Below are 19,219 nucleotides of genomic sequence, written 5' to 3' on the forward strand. Positions count from 1 at the left end.
TGCGTATATATAACATAGCTTTATATTTTATTGAGATATAATTAGTTAATTTGCAGTTTTAATACTGTAATAAATTTTATTCTATTTCAAGCTTACATTTACGTAAATGATAATTTATGTAACACGATTTATTAACGCGCGCGAATATATATTATATCTAATTTTTATTAAATATATTTTAACGCTAACGTTACTATAATACATCCCGTAACGATGATATCACCGTATTAAACGTAAAAGGTACGAAGTAAATTCAAGTAAGCCACGGCCGCTTTCACGATCTGAAATTTTTCCCTTGCACATCCATTTCTTATGAATAATGACATTGAAAATAATTGTATAAACGAAAATAATTCTATCGATATTTTTACTCACGCTGCAAAAACTGGCCAAAGATAAATCCATAAATTTTCCGGCTGTAAGTTTGATCGTAGCATTAGACATGGCCATTATTAATGTCAAACCGAGCGCACCCTTATTCGGTATACGATACCAGTCTATCATATAAGACTTTGTGCCGATTTGTATACACTGTCAAAGAGATTTTGGTGATGTTCTTTACAGAAAACAATTCTTATAATAACGTTTAACAGCAGTTATTTATATTATGAAGCTTTAATGAAAAAGTTTGAATTTTTTTGTATAAAATCAAGTTTAACGAGTTTAACAGAAAAATAACGAACTTCTTTAGCTTGAAAAAATTAACTATAAAGTTGAAAAAATAAAATTTATATTAATCTTTCTTATTGTTACGCTAACATTTTATCTCAAATATAAAATCATATTTGCAATAGGGTAAACTCGGGTAAGATGGCCATACAGGAAAAATGGCCAACCCATGTTCTTTCAATTTAACTCGTCATGAAACATCTAATGAACATGGGTTGGTCATCTTTTCTGTATGGCCATCTTACTCGAGTTTACCCTAAGTATGTAAAAGTTGCAATTACAGTTTAGGTACCTGTTCGGCAAGAATTTCGCCGATATAGCAAAGGATAAATATATTGAACGTGAAGGATATGAGCAACGAACTGAACGTCATCGTTCCTAATGTTTCACGATGTTCCCATTCCTAGAAGGCTAACGTCATGAAACGTAATTGTATTATGTTGTAGCGTATTTAAAATATCGTTCGCAAAATATGTTTCGTACCGTCATCATATTGAATCCCAGAAAGCATATGTTGAGCGTACAGCCGACTACATCCACGAGGCAAATCTCGTTTAAAAGCTCCTCGGTGCGAGTGATAAAACTGCAAGTTATGCGATTAAAATTAAAATGGAAATTAAAATCTTTTTATATTACAGATTTATGTATAATAATATATTAATCTCTTGGAACACATTTATGATATAGTAATTATCAGGATTGCTGGCTTACAAAGTCTGTCTTTAATTATAAAAATTTGTACACACAAGACTTATATCGTTTATCATAAAGTTACTTTAGGATTCTGATATTGTGTAAGAAAGATTTTCGCAAATTGCAAATGATATATTTTTTTGTGGGTATATAATCTTTGCTTATAAGCCGCGCTTAATATGGAAATCAACGCGCACGTTACCTAAGTATCCTGATGTGATGTTTTACAATGTCGCCGAGCCTTCCCTCGTGCGTGCTGCTCGCGCTCTTCCTCTCTTTCCCATCCGCGAGATCATCCATCTTCAGCATGAGTATCCGAAACTGACCGCAGGCGTGCATGACGAATACCGCTGCCACACTGCACACGCCGATGGTGATCGTGTAAATGACGTAACCAGCTAGAGCTTGCATGAACTGCGCTATTTCGAAGGCCGGCGTGGTTCGCGGATCGAAGAGGCCACGGTAGATCGGGAAGGAGAGCATCCTCACCGTCTCGTTGTCGATAATCTCCGTTCTTCTCGCGCAGATCGGCATCACCGTGGTGAAGAATATGCCGGCGGAGTACATGAAGATCGCGCTGATAGAGGAGAGCCAGCGGCCGAACTTGGCATTGTCCACCATTATTTCTCGGTCTTTTTCACGAGCCAACGCGACGCGACTCCAGTCCGTGCGGATATGCCGAAAGCATTCGCTGATGTTCTCACTGCGGGTGAAGAGGATGTACTGCTTCACCGCGGCCATCAGGATAAAACTGACCGGACCGATCATTCTGATCTTAGTATCGAGATCGGTGTCCACTAGGATGGTACAAAGAGTGCATGGGATAAGCAGAAAACATATCAGGAAACAACTGACCACCGTCAGGATCATGCAAGCGATCTTCTCCATCGTGGTCTCGCAGAGAGTCAACGGCCACGCGCCGATCGGTTTCAGGAACCACCGATTCAGCTGAATGCTGTAGTTCCAACCGTCCGTTAGTTCGAGACTAATGGATTTGATAGAGTTCAACTTTGAATGCTCGAGCATAGTAAGGACTAAATCGCGACGATGCACGCAACTGACTGAGCGTCAGCGAACTGCTGACGGTCAGCCAGTTCGGCATGCGCATGTGCGTCTTCTGTCCGCCCATATAAACGTTCGTGCGTGAACGCAATTGATTCCTTTCTTCCTTTTCTACCTGCTATTTAATTATTTATTAGTGAGACTATGGTTCCTGGAACTTTATTGCGTGCTGCGTGCAAGTCCTTTTGAGGGGATGCAGATAAGGAAGTAAATTTGATGGGAAAAAAGGGTTCTGATGCGCTATTGTTCACGATCAAGGGGGAATACGTAATATACTGGATACATGTTTCCTGCTTCATATTTTCTGACATAGCCAGTAGACGACCTTTTACGTATACCTCACTCTACATATGGTTATTCTGATGGAAATGAGTGTGTCTTTAAAAAGGGTAGCGCAAGAACAAATGCATGTGAGAGATAAATTCCTTTCTAAAAGGTTAATTAAAATATTCCTTTAAAGTTATTAGCTGTTATTAGAGTGCAACGTATAAGAAAATATAATGACAATGTTGAATAAATTAGTTTATTTTGATAAATTCAATATTTCTAGTATAATTAACATTTTTATATAGATAAATATAAATATATGAAAGAGAATTGCTCGAAGCATATTTATATGTATTACTGATGCTTCCTGAATCTGTAAGTAAGACTTGTGTTCGTGTGCACACTATATGTCGGGTGCTTTCCAGTTAACGACACAAGTCGATATAAGCGTCACTCTATCTTCGTTGTTCACTAGATGTTAAAAAAAAAACAGAATATGACTTGTATCGACTTGAGTCGCTAAATGAAAAGCACCCATTGTGATATTAAGAAAAAACATTTGGTAAACAAGAGTATTATTATTTTTGGTTAATTTATGATTTGCGGCCGGGATAATGAATACTTATTTAACATAAAAAAACATTACATAAAGTTTTTATCAAGTATCTATATTTATTATAAACTGCTTATTTTGCATGTTATTTTTTTCATACCAAAGTTGTACAATTATTTACGTAAGCAGTACAGTCCGAAGTATATTTAAATACGCTAAGGCAGATTTAATTACCTAAAGCAATTAGAAATTACTCATCTTCGTTCAAAAATCCATTATTTGAAAAAATATTTATATCTTAAAATACTTTTACAGATATATTGCACGAAATATTACAAATGTGATAAAATTTCAATGCAGACAAACATTTTTTATATGAATATAAATTGTATGTTGTTTTATATGCATAAATTATAAATAATATATATTTTTGCATACTTACATCACCGAAAGTGGAAAATGAGAGCTGAACAATCTTTCCGGCAGTTATCTTGATGCCAGCATTGGATCTTAGAATTATCAGAATGAGCCCCTGAGCGGTTTTTCCAGGCAAGAGATACCAGTTTGTCATATAGGCAGATTTACCGATCTGTTCGCCCTAAAGGCCGTTTTGTATACCTGTTATAATTCGATTAAAGAGACCAGCGATATTGCATCTCAATAAATTTCAATAATAAATCTCGATCTTGTAAGTATAAACACTATAAACTCTATCGCCGATTCTATATCGATTCTTTTTTATTAGAACGTACAACTTTTTATTAGAACTTTTTATTGTTATTTTCAATTTTAAATGTTACCTGATCAGAAAGTATCTCTCCGATATAACAGAATATAAATATATTAAAAGTAATCGAAGATAATACCATTGAATGCGACAAAATACTTTGATGATTGTCGTGAAGAAAATCCTAAAAGAGACTTTATTTTATTAAATCTTAGGTACATTCAAGTGGTAGAATAGTAAAACGAAAATATATAAACTGTGACTATATACATATATATTCTATGGAAGAATTTCCATACCATAATGCAATAATATCCTAAAAGACATATATGCATCGTACATCCAATTAATTCCACAAGACATATTATATTCATAATTTTCTCTGTACGGGATACAAAACTGCAAATATAGCGTATGATCACGATCTATCGTAATTATTTTGCAGCAATTTTTATTCGATTAAGCATATAACGTTTATGTAACATTTAAAAATGAAACCTAAATTATGACTTAAGCATATAACAGTTGCATTAGAAAAATATGCTGATATCAGCTGTTAATTACGTTACGATTTAATTAAATTGGATTGGATCTGGTGATGCAAATTAGAAAATATCAAGTACCTACACAGCAAAAAGTCAGAAATGATAGCTCACCTCAGGATTCTCAAATGATGATTCACTATGATTGCGAACCTTTGTCTCATAGAAATAGAAGTTTTTTCCTCATTTTTGTCGTCCATGAAATTTTCGAGCCAGGATATCATGATTTTCATTTGGCCGCACGCGTGCATCACCAAAACCGCTGCCAGGCCGCATGTGGCGACTGTAACGCAGTTGACGACGAAGGACGAGAGGCACTGTACAAAAAACACGAGCTCGTACGTCGGACTGACGTGCGCGTTGAGAATCTTGATGTAGAAGGGATAGGGTAACGCGCGGACCGCGACGGTACTATTCCCCACGTGTAAGATAACTTTGGAGAGCCCTTGGACGATATTGTACGAGAACACACCGCTGTGCATGAACACGGCGCAGAAACCGGCGATGAATCGACCTATCTTGGCGCTCTTCAGCATCACTCTCCGATCCTCGAATCTCCTGATAATTCGCCAGTCCGCTTTCACGTGCTCCACACAGTCGTGTATATCGTCCACGTGCATCAAGAGGCAAGAATAATTCATCATCGCTATGAGCCAGAAGGTGAATGGGCCAACGCTCAACAGCTTGTCGTCGTTAGACTGCTGCGAGTCGATGAGTATACTCAGACCAGTTGGTATCATGATGCTGATTATCAGGAAGTAGCACACGAATATCGCGAAATCGGAGCGGATCTTTTCGACGATTGAGATATCGGTGGGACGCGGCCATACATTAATCGCCTTGAGAATCCAACGTATTATCTGGATACTGTACTCGTTGTATTTGTATTCAACCAAGTACGTGGATACGGAGACGCTAGTACTATCCGTGAGATCATCCTCCATCGTTTTCTGACGAAGGTAGCGAACTTACTGAGGCTGTCCCTTCGCTGCCGCACACGCAGTAGTAACGGTCAGCGCGTGCGCAGACATTGAACGGCACATGATATAATGGTCCTAATAATGTATTGTCGTGTAGCCGCCGCGGCAACAGGTAGAAGCAGCTTGTAATCGATAGTTAGGTCTGAAGTTTTACGTACGGAATATTACAGTTCTGAACGCGCAGTTATATTGTGGATCACGTCTGCGATTTACCTCAGCGAGTAAGCAAAACATTAATTTTATTAAGAAGATCAATCATATTTCTCTCAGGATATGCAAATTTAAAGGAGTAATAAAGTGAAATTATATTTTACTTAAAAACATGACGTGTAAAATATTCTCACAACAGTATCATTATTATTTAATTATTCAATTGCATACTATATTTACTGTTTATAATCTATATATATCTATATATATCTATATATATAACATTAATATTATTTATATAATAATGAGGGTACGAAGTATGTTTAAATATGCTAACGCGGATTTAATTACCTGAAATAGTTTTAATTATATTGTCAGTATAAAAAATGTGATTGTTTGGTTAGTCGTTAAAACAATCATCTAATCTTTATAATAATTTTTACAAGCTATATAAAATAATTATATAATATTATAAAGTACTCTTTCTGTAAACTACACTGAGAGAAAGGTTTTGTTACTATGTGAACAACCAACCATTTTTTGCTGCGAGAGCTAATTAATTTTGCAATAATAGCAAAACCAAAGTTTTGCTGAACTTTGCTATTGCAACAAAAATTTTGCTGAATTTTGCTATTACAATAAAAGGTTTTGCTATTATTGCAAAATTAATTAGCTCTTGCAGCAAAAAATGTTGGTTGTTTATATAGTAACAAAACCTTTCTCGGCTGTACTTCCGAAAACGTCCGTGCTCCGATTTAGTTGAAACTTTGTGAATAGGTTTCTTTTAGATAAAAAAGACATATACCAAAAGGATTTTTTGCGACTCCAAAGTTTAGCAACTTTTTTTACATTTTTAACTTGCTTCCTCCGCGCATACATTTTCCACGCGAAACGAGGTGTCACAGGGTTTACAACTTTCCATGCGTGGAAAGCTCACGCATGGACTTTGGAGGCACACTATGTGTCTAGTTTAATAATAGTGGAGCCCCCCGCAGGGGGGCGGAACCTACTGCCTTCACGCATACACTTTTCACGCGAACCGAGGTTCACCCCCACCCCCCCTGCTTTCGGGGGAAGTGCGGTAGCCCCTCCCCTGCTTACGTGTGTACTGTTTCTCTCTCTCTCTCTCTCTCTCTCTCTCTCTCTCTCTCTCTCTCTCTCTCTCTCTCTCTCTCTGCTAATTCTGTGTATATTATTATACTATGTGATAGATTATATAAATTGATATCTCGAAAACTATGCATCGTAGTTTACAACGTTTCCTCGGGGTGTTCGGTACAGCGGCCCCGTCAACTTTTACGTTTAATATCTCGCTTCGCGGGGCAGAGCGACACTTTTTTCTGCCAGATTCGGTCGTTTTGTGCAAAAACGCGTCGATTAAGCCTAAGTTCAACGAAATCGGTGAGGAGGCCACTATTCTTCAGATTTACCAAAAATGTTAAAAAAATTGCTAAACTTTGGAGTGGCAAAAAATCCTTTTGGTATATGTCTTTTTTATCTAAAAGGAACCTATTTACAAAGTTTGACCTAAATCTGAGCACGGACGTTTTCGGAAGTTTCGCCCCTTTCTCTCAGTGTACATGTCTGCAAATTAAAAATACTATTTTTGTATATACTCACATTACCGAAGGTAGAAAAGGAAAGCTCAATCATCTTTCCAGCAGTGATTTTGACTACAATGCTGGATCTTAAAATGATCAGAATGAAACCGAGAGCGGTATTTCCGGGTAACAGATACCAATTTGTCATGTAGGCAGTTTCACCAACTTGGCCGCTCTGTTATATTACGATTAAATCGAAAAAATACGCTCGCGGCAATATCGCGTTTCGATAAAACTCACACGTAAAATTAACTATTAATAGATTGTAAAGTTTTTTTATCGATTGGTATTCTTATCGATAGGTATAAAATCATTTTTCATATGTCTAACAAGCGTTGCCGTTACCTGTTCTGAAAGGATCTCCCCAAAGTAACAAAATATAAAGATGTTGAAAGTAACTGAGATCAATATTATAGCGTATGCCACCATACCTTCTTTTTCGTCTTGGTTCCAATCCTAAAAGAGATTCTCTAATTTGTTAGAGCAATAGGTAACGAGCGGCAAAGTTTCACACAATACGCATACCAGTATGCAATAATAGCCCAAGAGACACATGTGCATCGTGCAACCTACTACTTCCACGAGACAAACTATATTCATAATTTTCTCTACGTAAGACACGAAACTAAAAATACATATATTTAAGAATATATGATATATTATATGTATAACGTATCAAAATAATGGTACATTTTTATGTATTACCGTTATTAACATGTTTTATTCGAGGTTTTATTTTAACATACTTATTTAATAATAGATCAATGTAGATATTATTCACACAACATTTAGCATGTAATTAAAACGAAGATAAAAATATCCGTCATTACATACAAAAAAATTATTATTAAATTACCCTTCGATTACCTGAGTATTTTTAAATGATGTTCGACGATGATGGCGAACTTCAGCTGCGAGGAGTCTCTCTTTTCGTTTCTTTCTTCGATCAGATTATCCAGCAAGGACATAAGGATTTTTAACTGACCGCAGGCATGCATAACGAACACGGCGGTGAGACAGGATGCGCCTACTGTTATGGAATTCACAACGAACGTGGATAGACACTGTATTATGAACACTATCTCGTACATTGGGCTTGTCGTGGTGTTCAGAAGCTTATCGTAGAACGCGAAAGGCAGCGGACGCACCGACACGTTATCGCCCCCGACGGCGGCTTCGCTTAGCGTCATTCCTCGAAAAATACTGTACGAGAATACGCCGCTGTGCACGAATGTCGCGGAGAATATCGCGACGAAACGACCGATCCTGGCATTCTTCAGCATTATCTCCTGCTCCTCGAATTTCGTCACAGCTTGCCAATCCATCTCGATGTGCTTGATACATTGATATATGTCGTCAACGTGCGCCAGCAACGAGATATACTTGAGACTCGCCAGCACCCAGTTGCTGAGCGGTCCAAAATCACGTATCTTCATCTCCATATCTTTGTTCTCGTCTAAGATTATGGCCAACGCGCAAGGCACCAAAGTGCTGACGATTAAAAAAATGCATGCTATCAGCAACGCTACTAACGAGATCCTCTCCGCGATCGACGAGTCCGTCATCGGCCAAACACTTATCGGCTTCAGCAGCCAACGAATCGGCTGGATGCTATACTCCTTATTCTCTACGTAGTTAAAGATGATCGGCGGGTTCTGTGGAAGCTTCGTCATGTTCACTTCTCGAGCGCAGAGACACGATTGACTCGCGCAGATTTCTCGAAACGCACGCGGGGTAGCAGTTACAGAGTAACGCGTGCGCGGTGTATTGGCTATGAGACTATACTTTCATTTTATACACACATCTCTCAGGTAATCGATAGCAAATTGAAGTGGTGGTGAATTTTCATTGCAAGATAGACGGCGAAAGCGACAGATTTCCAGTCACGCAATTCGACTACCTTTTTTTTGTTACTGTAACTCTGTTGTAACTCATTCGTTTCTGTATTTTTATTTGAACGGATAATAAGAACTTATCCCTCGACCGCTTGTGGTAGCTCTATTTTGTTCCCTATCAGTTCCATTCTGTTCATCTGTCTTATCCCTTCAGAGTAAGGGGAGTTGAACAACATGATACCTGTGTTTATATCGATTTGTTCGAGAGGAAAAGGGTGAAACTTTTTTTAATCGATACACAAATGAAACTTGTTCCAAAATTAGGCAGTCGACTGTGTTATAGTGTAGTGAAAAGTGCTTGAAAAGAATATGATTGCTTACAAATTTGTATTTAACAATGGATATTAAGTTAAATTATGGATATATATATATATATATATATATATATGTATAAAGTCATAAAATTATTAACATCACTTAATAAATTTCACCATATGCACTCTACTTCTGGAAAGTACAAATTTATTGACAGCTTTCTTCAGAAATAAATGAATTAACTTTTTAAATTTTAATTCTCTAATATTAAAAAAATTTTCTATAATTGAGAAAATTATAATGTGAATGAATATAATGAAAATTATAAAAATAAAATTATAATAAACTGCGAATAATATATTTACATATTATATATATTTTCAATATTTTAATATAGATATTATAAGTAATATCTAATTAAGTATGTATTTAGCAAGACAAAACTTTTTACATAATACTTTCATGTGTTAACACTGATATATAGTTATACCACACTTTTAGACGTGACTCTTCGTAAAATATGTCAGCAAATGTTTAATTTTACGAATATCTTCCTTTTCCGCGTAGAGCACAATATACATTCAGTTTTAATAATTTAGGAAAAAGTAGTCAATTTAATTCATATGTAACATGTTTAAGTTGAAATTCGAGAAATCATCGATTGCAAATTGCAATCGTCACGCTTTTTCAGTTCCACGCTTCCTGCCACACGTGTACCTATAGTTCAGCACAATTATTTTAGGAAGGCATGCAATGCGCTATCACGAATGGCCAGTTCATTGTGCCGAAGTTGAATGTGAAATAGCACCTGCGCCAACTTTCCTAAAAAGTTTGGTGAGCAACCTGCAATTGCTCTGAAAGGGTTGCGTGTTCAAGCAATTGTATTGTCGCGAGTTTATAGTATCAGTTATGAGACAGAATATCGCGTGTCACGAAGACCATACGAATGAATTCGTATAAACGATACCGAATACGCTTTAATTATCAGGTGTAACTGTATTTTATTCGATTTTATGCAGAGCGTGCTTCTTATGCTGCTAAAAAGGGTGAATATGTAATTTCGATGAATACGAAAATCAGTATTTTATAAAATGTAGAAATTATAGTAACAAGTATCAGGAAAATCCCAAAAAATTGTACAGCGTGCATCTTTGAAAATGACTGATAATCTTGAGTCTGACAAAATCATTGATTTTATTTATTAAATCTTATTTTCAAGATATATTAATTCTGTTCTATATATTCTATTTTATATAAAATATATATCTTGCATATTTCTTAACTTATGTTTCACATAAATACGTTTCACATAGTCATTGTTCGCAAAAGATTTAAATATACCATGGAACTTTTAATTACCTGGAACAACAACATGATTGTTCCTACACAATGCAAAAATATATATTATATTCTATAAAAGTTATAGATATATTAATGTTTTAAAGGTAATAGATAATCCAATTGAACAATCCAATTCTTATTAGATGATTATAATTTGGAATTAATAAAGTATAAGGAAATTATTAATAAGGTATAAGAAATTTATTAAAATTTTTGTAAGGAAACAAAGAAACGGTATATCTGCATTACTTACATCACCAAAAGTTGCGATAGACAAATGAAATAGTTTTCCAGCAGTCATCTTGATAACGTTATTCGATCGAGCAATAATCAAAACCAGACCAAGTGCAGTTTTGTGATGTAGATTATACCAATCGGTCATGTATGCCACTTGCCCGACATATTTGCACTAACAAATTGACATAAGAGTTAAATTCTGCTTGAATAATAAAAATAATTTGACAATTTAACAAAAGATGTTAAACGAAACGGAAATATTTAGTTTTATTAAAAGTGAATTATATTTTGAGATTTTTCTTTATTAATATATACGAGTATTATATTTCATTATTTTTTTAAAAGTATTGAATGGATTATTAGAAAATGTCAAGATCTGACATTTCCTGCATGGTCTCAGCATTTTAATTCTCGATGTATTACCTGTTCTGTAATAATCTCTCCAATGTAGCAAAATATAAAAATATTGAAACTCATCGATAAATACACAATAACATAAGATATTATTTTTGCTGTATCGAGCGTTTCCCAAGCCTAAAAATTAAAATATAGGCTCATCTTTATCGTTTAATCTATTACTTTAAATGCGCGTTTTGTAATAAAATAGCGATATTTGGCTTCTCATAAATTTAATTACAATTAGGTGCGATTAATAAGAATTTCTAATGAGATTTTCTAATAAGATTTTCTTACGTTTTCAGCGTACCATAATGGTGTAATATCCAAGTAAACACATAATTACTGTGCATCCCATCAATTCCGTAAGAGAAACTGGATGCATAATACTTTCCACGCGCGATATAAAACTGAAACGTATAGATGTAGGTGTAACACGATAGAGTTCTTTTTACAAACGAGTCATCCGTACATTGAACTGATGCTCTTCGTGAACACTATGATGACAGATCCTCTTTTAATAATTTAGAAAAGGAAAATAAATTTATCTTAATTCTAACGAAAATATCTATCTTTAAATGATTATAATTAATGATTAATTTACATTATTCCAAGTAAGTTTAGAGAGTTTGTTTATTAAATTTATAAAATTCTGAAAAATGTGTTTTTTTAAACATGTGCCTGCGTGTAAAATACCTTAATATTCTTAGATGATGCTCCACGATAACGGCCACTTTTCCTTCGGCTGTATCATTTTCTTTCTTCTTTTCAACAAGTTCATGTAGCCACGTGTACAGCACGTTCAGCTGACCACAAGCATGTATCGCGAAGATAGCGGCTAGACTGCAAACACCGACGGTAGAAGAATTTACTATGAACGTTGATAGGAACTGCAGAACCAATGCGATTTCATTTACAGGACTAAATCTCGTGTCGATGATTTTACTGTAAATCGGACATGTCATCGGATGCGTCGTAAAAGTCTCATTGCCAACAGTGATAGGTATAGTTTTTATCGCCCTTGCTAAGCTGAATAAGAAGGCACCAGCTTGCATGATCAGTCCACAGATCAAGGCGACAGAACGACCGTATTTGGCGTGTTGCAGCATCACTTCGCGATCGTCAATTCTTTGTATGAGACGCCAATCTGCCTCCATGTGTCGTATTAACTTGCGAATATCACCGCTGCGCTTGAGTAGCACCCAGTAATTTACCGATCCCATAATCCTGTGAAGCAGTGGCCCAATGGCGTTCAGTCTTGCCTTGATGTTAACTTTATCAAACAACACATGTAACAAACACGGTACCGTTACGGATGCTACCATGCTCGAACAAATAAGAATTTGCAGTAACACAAGGATTTTCCATATTGAGTTCGACGCATTTATTTGTGGCCACGCACCGATTGGCACGAGAAACCACCGACTCAATTGTAAACTGTGATCGTTATATTTCTTTGATATGTCGCTTTCTGGCGCACATTTGGAATTTGACATGATCACTGCACGAAAGCGCACGGTGCACTGCCATGGATAGGCAATTCATCGTGCTGGAGTTGAATATGAAGAAGCGCCTGCGCCGACCTTAGGAAGAGTTTGGTGAACGGCCTTAAAATTACTTTGAGAGGGGCGTAATTTCAATCGATATAGTTGTTCGTCGAGAGTTTCTATTGTCAGATGTCTAAGAGAACATCGCGTGTCATGAGGAGTGTAAGCGTAGATTCGTGGAAGTGATACTAAAAGAGCTTTAATTTAGCAGATTTTCTTTTGTTCGACGACGTATATTAGCTACGTCCCTTGTATTGATTAATAAGACAAAATCAGTTTTAAGTGGTGATAAAAATTACAACTTCATAAAATAGAAGTAGAAGTAGTAAATACATATATGATAAAAATTAGGAATTTATATTGTATAAACTTTTGCGAAAATACGCATATAAAATATAATTCATTTTATTACCCATTTCTAAAAAAGGTATTTTAAATTGATACTATCTATTGTAGTTTATTGTTGCTTTTCCGCGATGCCAATTGATTCTCTCGCTGTGCTTACTACGTGAGCGGCTGTTATCACATATTTTGACAGTTGTGTATTAAGATTAAGGAGTTAATAGTGTAATAATAACAGTTTAATATTAATTGTAATATGCATTTAAATATTTAAGTATTTAAACATTTAAGTACCTTAGCATTTGCTTCTACGTCAACGAAGACTTCTCTTTTCCTTTTCAATGTATTCAAGATTGTTTCAGATTTAAGTTTTGCAGAACATTTTTGTTTTAAATAAAAAGCTAAATAGCGCCCGTCTGTGATGTCTAGTACTTGTAAAACTGACGTACTTTGCGCTCCCCGTTCTCATGGCAATCAAGTAGAGGAAGTGCGACTATTGTGGAATACTCTAACCCTTTTTTAAGATAACTTTAGAACTATCAAAGATTACTGAACACCGTTTTCACTAAGTTGTAATGAAAATGTTTTTTTATAACGTATTTCTAATAAATTTTGTTTATTTATAGTAAGTTTAATATTATATCAATTTTTTAAAGGTAGATTTTGGAAGTGTAATGTGAAACATGTCGAGTAATACAGAACACTTTAGTAGTCTTGCAAAAAAATATTTTTACTCGTATTTTGATGCACATTAATGATCAAATAATCTGTAATAATAATTGTATTCTTATATATCTATTATATTATAATTTATTACAAACTTTGTTTTTCGTATTTTTTCTAATAACGTCAAATAAATGTATGTAACATGTTTAAAACTTTTACTTATAATAATATATACTAATAATATATACCCATCATAATAATATTACTCCTAGAAGAAAGAAGCAATAGAAAATGCAATATTATACTTATAAAAATGGTGGGTTATGCAAACTATCCCGCATTATCTGTCATCGTCATTTTTACTTCTTTACCGTACACAATAGAAATGTACATCATATGACGCTTGCCTAATAGATTATACTAAAGTTCTATCAGTTTTTACCACCAAATCTTTAATTTAACGTATTAACTCTATGACACCTTGTAATACGTTACCGCTTTGTACGTTAAGTTAACGGTCCAGCAGCTAATAATTTCATTGCTGTCCGCTAAATTGTAACACTTAATAGGCTAGATATCGTGATGGCTTATATTACCCCATTATCTCACAATACTCGCACTTCCTGTAATACAGTATCAGCTATGTGCGCCAAGTACGTCAGTTTTATAAATATGTATCATAAAAGAATTAAATTTTATGAGAAATCTATTTTTATAATCGACAACGTTTGACTATCAGTGTCGTGACAATTCGACCATTGGTTTTGGTCGGATTAATTGGCTGAGGTAATATTTTTCGCAATAAATTTAATTATTTAAATTTAATTAAATGAGATGCTTATACATAAGTATCGAAGATTATTTCAATTTAAAAAGACCAAAACCTATGGTCGAAAACGTTTTGACAATTAATCCGACCAAAACCAATGGTCGAATTGTCACGACACTGATAGTCAAACGTTGTCGATTATAAAAATATATTTCTCGTTAATCAACTATTGGCGAAACAAACATATACTTTTCTGTTAAATTTTATGATTTGTACAAGTATTCATGTTCTGTTTGTGTAATGCCTGATGTCACTAAAGGAGACCTTTGGCACCTTTTTTACAATATTTCGGCATTTGAGTTTTTAAACAACAAATTATCATAATTAAACAGTACTAATATGATAGAGAGAACTTTTCTCTACATTTTTATGCCAGGAACACTCCTGTATACTGTATAGTTTCTTTGTAATAAGTGAAATACGAACATGCTGCATTGTAGCCAACTTGCCCCGATAGTAGGGTAAGTTGGCTATGCAACATAAGTCCATGTTAAATTAATGAAAACGTAATAGAAACACAAAACGGGTAACAGATATTATGTACTTCTTGGTAAAGTTTGTATCTTTTAAAGTTATTTTGTTATGATCGAATAGCAATATGCTGTTGCAGAAAAACAATCGTAAACTATTTTAGATGTAGCTTTCTTCAACATGAAAATATTCATATAAATATATATCTAGTTCATTGTAGGTAGCAAATCACATTCTCACACAGATCTCACGCGCGTAGCAACAACAAGTCAAGCTAAGCGTGCCTTGATATGAGCCAACATACCCCATCTCTACATACGTTTGATTTCAATCATTTTATTACGATAAATTACTGTGTTTCCTCAAAATAACATGTCGTATAGTAACAGAAACTTTTCTTTTAACTAATGATACGTCACTTTGATTTACTTCTCAAGCTGAAGAACGTTAATACGATATTCTGAAACGCTCGAAAATTTACTTGCCACCTCTTGAATCAGAGTTTTCTCTTTTTCTGTTGTAATACTTGTTTTATTTAAATAAAACTTTGGGAAAAGTGCCAATCCATCCATATCTAAAAAAGACATCTAAAGTCGATACTCGAATCTATCGAAGTTTATTGCTGTCGTTTTTCCGCGATGCAGATTCTCTCGTTGCGCTTACTTTATGAGCAGCTGTTATCGTATATTTTGACAGTTGTGTGTATCAAGGAGTTAATAGTGCAATAGTAATAGTATAATGTTAAAGCTAAATAGTGCGCGCGAAGCGCGCGTCTGTGGTGTCTAGTGTCATAAAAGAGATATTTTGTGATAACTTTTCCATTGTTTCTTTTGCTATAAATACATAAACGAAACGCATTGCCAACTTGTCTCTTGCGCCAACGAGCCCCGGTCTCCCCTACATTTATACAAAAATAGGTTAAGTAAATCAACATTATTTCGCACAATATTTTGACGAGCGTGACACTTGGCGTTCTTTTTCACTTTTTTATAAAAACGTAATTTTTATGCTCCTAATGATAAAGGATATATCTATTAAGATATCGTTTATTATTAGGACTAAATTAATTTTAAATGACAATAAAAATGAGTACTTTGTAAAATATAGAAATTGTATACAGATATGTGATAAAAATTTAGAAATTTATATTGCATAAACCTTTGAAAATAATTTAATGGCCAACAATTCTGTGTCATTCGAATATAATAATTAATTTTATTTATTTCGATTTAGAGGACATATTTTTATCCCCCATTCCTTATTCCGTATAAAATATATTTTACACATTTTTGAACTTGTCATGTTTCACATTGTTAATGTTCGTAAAAGATTTAAATATATCATGGAAGTTCTAATTACCTGAAACAACAAAATGTATGTTTTTATATATTATGCAAATGATTATATATTCTGAGAACGATAAACATATTTCTTGAGATTTTAAATCTCTCTTTCTTCTTTTAATTAAACGAATGACTTATTGTTTTAAGACAATAGATAACATTAAAGTGATTATTCAAATTTCTATAGAATTTTGAAGATTTTTAATTAACAAACTATTATGAAAATATATTGGTTATTTTTTCTTTTAGCATATCTTTCAGAAACGTTTTTATGGAGACGATATATATTACTTACATCGCCAAAAGTTGCGACAGATAAATGAAATAATTTTCCTGCAGTGATCTTCATCACGTTATTTGATCGTGCAATTATTAAAATAAGACCACGTGCAGTTTTGTGATGTAGATTATACCAATCGGTCATATATGCAATTTCCCCGACATGTTTACACTAGCAAATCGATACAAAATTAAATGTTTCTTATAATTAATTTCATAATTTGAATTTGATAATTAAGTTTACAAACAAAAATATTAATGGATGCGAAATATATATGCAAATGCCGAGTTTTGCTAAAAATTAAACAATTATATTTTAGTATTTTTATTGAGTTACGAAACAAAGAATTATTCTGCTGTCGATATATTACCTGTTCTGTAATAATTTCTCCAATATAACAATATATAAAAATATTGAACGCCATCGATAAGTATACATTAATATAAGACGTTATTTTCGTTGCATCGAAATCTTCCAAAGCCTAAAAAGTTATAACGCTAATCTCTACTTTTATATAATAACATGATTAACTTGCTTTCACTCCATTTTCTTGATAATATAATGACATTTAAATATTTATAAATAAAGAATTAATTGATTGATGCATTTAATAAGACGACAATTTTTTAGGTCTTTATCATACCAAAAGAAGGTAATATCCCATTAAGCACATGCATATCGTACATCCCATCAATTCCGCAAGAGAGATCTTATTCATTATACTTTCCACGCGTGCTATAAAACTGAAATATGTATAATAATGCTCGTAATCATTAGACGTAAAGATTCTTTCCGAGAAACTATATCGATAACGGTACATCTTTTTTAGTAATTAAAACAATTAATATTTGTTCTAACAAAAATGTCTGTATATCTTTGATAATATTGCTTTATATGACATGTACGAGGCCCAAAGTACTCAAAATTTTATTGTCTATTTACGTACCTCAATACTCGGAGATGATGCTCCACGATAACGGTCATTTTTCTTTCGGCTACATGATTTCCCTTCTGATTTTCTACAAGTTCATGTAACAACGTGTATAGCACGTTCAGTTGACCACAGGCATGCATTGCGAAGACGGCAGCCAGGCTGCAACCACCGATCGTAGATGAACTCACTACAAATGTCGACATAAACTGCACAACCAATGCGATTTCATTCGCAGGGCTAAATCTCGTGTCGACGATCTTGCTATAAACCGGACACGTCATCGGGTGCATCCTAAAGGTCTCGTTGCCAACAGTGACAGGTACAGTCTTCATCACCCTGGCTATGCTAAACAGTAATGTACTGCCATACATAATCGCCCCACAGATCCCGGCGACGAAACGACCGAACTTGGCGTATTGCAACATTACTTTGCGATCTTCGATCCTATTTATGATTTCCCAATCTGCTTCCATGTGTCGTATTAATTTACGAATGTCGCCACTGCGTCTCAAAAGCACGTAATAATTTACCGAACCCATAACCCTGTGAATCAACGGAGCAACGGCGCTCAGCTTCAGTTTGATATTGGCATCCTCGAATAACACAAATAGTGCGCATGGTATCATTATACATGCCACCACGATCACGCAAATAAAAATGTGTAACAATACGAGTATCTTGCTTGAGCCGTTTATTTGTGACCATATACCAATTGGTTTGAGGAACCATCGATTCAGTTGAAGACTATAATCAGTGTTACTTATAAGACTAGTACTTCTAGACATATGTCTCGACTCCGTCATTGTCACTTCACGAACGCTCCCGATGTACTGTCGCGGTGGACAGTGCGCAAGGATTGTGTTTGAATAAGCGCCTGCGTCAACTTCGAATGAAGTTTGGGAACTTTATATTGACGTTTTTTTTCCTGAGGGACACGCTTGCACGTTCGATCAATAGCCGTCTATAGCGGATTATTTATCCTATCAGTTTGACAGGAAACCGTATTCAGAGAGGAAGATGAGAATACATTTGCGGAAGTTTCGTAAAATATAAAACTTTAATTACTTAATTTTAGACGAGTCGTCAAAGAATATCTAATATTACAAAATGTGTGATATTACTACAACAATTACTTTTTTTTTAAGTGAAGGAAGAGCTCCAAGTGTCCGCGACTGTTAAAGTAGTTAATGTTAATTGTTTGAATCTGTTTTTGCTATAAAAAAGTGATATCAATTATCAAATATTGCGCCAACTGTGTATGAGTTTATACATATAAAATGTAATTTTTTTATTATCCACTTCTAAAAAAGGTATTTTAAATTGATACGAAAATCTATCGAAGTTCATATTTGTCGCTTTTCCGCGATGCCGATTGGTTCTCTCATTGTGCTTACGTGAGCGGCTGTTATCGCATATTTTGATAGTTATGTGTATGAAAG

The 19,219-nt window shown here is 34.5% G+C and overlaps 5 protein-coding genes across 6 annotated transcripts; all 5 read right to left on the reverse strand.

The window, feature by feature from the left end:
* Positions 1–145: 145 nt before the first annotated feature.
* On the reverse strand, positions 146–2,416 carry LOC139770279 (odorant receptor 13a-like). 2 transcript variants are annotated; one of them, XM_071702135.1, is made up of 5 exons: positions 1,565–2,416; positions 1,153–1,252; positions 962–1,072; positions 376–531; positions 146–281 (listed from the first exon to the last, which is right to left on the reverse strand). In XM_071702135.1, the coding sequence occupies exons 1-5, from the start codon at positions 2,386–2,388 to the stop codon at positions 228–230; spliced, it is 1,245 nt and encodes a 414-aa protein (XP_071558236.1). In that variant the 5' UTR covers positions 2,389–2,416; the 3' UTR covers positions 146–227. The 2 variants fall into 2 exon arrangements, with proteins under 2 accessions (XP_071558236.1, XP_071558226.1); XM_071702125.1 differs by having other exon boundaries at positions 146–531.
* Positions 2,417–3,338: 922 nt separating this feature from the next.
* Positions 3,339–5,679, reverse strand: LOC139770282 (odorant receptor 10-like). Its single transcript, XM_071702151.1, has 5 exons — positions 4,628–5,679; positions 4,271–4,370; positions 4,045–4,155; positions 3,687–3,842; positions 3,339–3,478 (listed from the first exon to the last, which is right to left on the reverse strand). Exons 1-5 carry the CDS (start codon positions 5,455–5,457, stop codon positions 3,422–3,424), a joined length of 1,254 nt encoding a protein of 417 aa, XP_071558252.1. The 5' UTR covers positions 5,458–5,679; the 3' UTR covers positions 3,339–3,421.
* A 282-nt stretch (positions 5,680–5,961) lies between these two features.
* On the reverse strand, positions 5,962–8,917 carry LOC139770104 (odorant receptor 10-like). The gene is made up of 4 exons (XM_071701817.1): positions 8,112–8,917; positions 7,770–7,869; positions 7,590–7,700; positions 5,962–7,419 (listed from the first exon to the last, which is right to left on the reverse strand). Exons 1-4 carry the CDS (start codon positions 8,915–8,917, stop codon positions 7,171–7,173), a joined length of 1,266 nt encoding a protein of 421 aa, XP_071557918.1. The 3' UTR covers positions 5,962–7,170.
* Positions 8,918–10,699: 1,782 nt separating this feature from the next.
* Positions 10,700–12,936, reverse strand: LOC139770289 (odorant receptor 82a-like). The gene is made up of 5 exons (XM_071702162.1): positions 12,065–12,936; positions 11,679–11,778; positions 11,396–11,506; positions 10,989–11,144; positions 10,700–10,753 (listed from the first exon to the last, which is right to left on the reverse strand). The coding sequence occupies exons 1-5, from the start codon at positions 12,862–12,864 to the stop codon at positions 10,700–10,702; spliced, it is 1,221 nt and encodes a 406-aa protein (XP_071558263.1). The 5' UTR covers positions 12,865–12,936.
* A 3,592-nt stretch (positions 12,937–16,528) lies between these two features.
* LOC139770109 (odorant receptor 10-like) lies at positions 16,529–18,583 on the reverse strand. Its single transcript, XM_071701831.1, has 5 exons — positions 17,793–18,583; positions 17,490–17,589; positions 17,217–17,327; positions 16,862–17,017; positions 16,529–16,582 (listed from the first exon to the last, which is right to left on the reverse strand). The coding sequence occupies exons 1-5, from the start codon at positions 18,581–18,583 to the stop codon at positions 16,529–16,531; spliced, it is 1,212 nt and encodes a 403-aa protein (XP_071557932.1).
* Between the last annotated feature and the right edge of the window lie 636 nt (positions 18,584–19,219).

Source organism: Temnothorax nylanderi, unplaced genomic scaffold (genome assembly GCF_030848795.1).
Source record: "Temnothorax nylanderi isolate EJ_2023f unplaced genomic scaffold, tnyl_v1.0 TNYL_tig0003_pilon, whole genome shotgun sequence".
Lineage (NCBI taxonomy): Eukaryota > Metazoa > Arthropoda > Insecta > Hymenoptera > Formicidae > Temnothorax > Temnothorax nylanderi.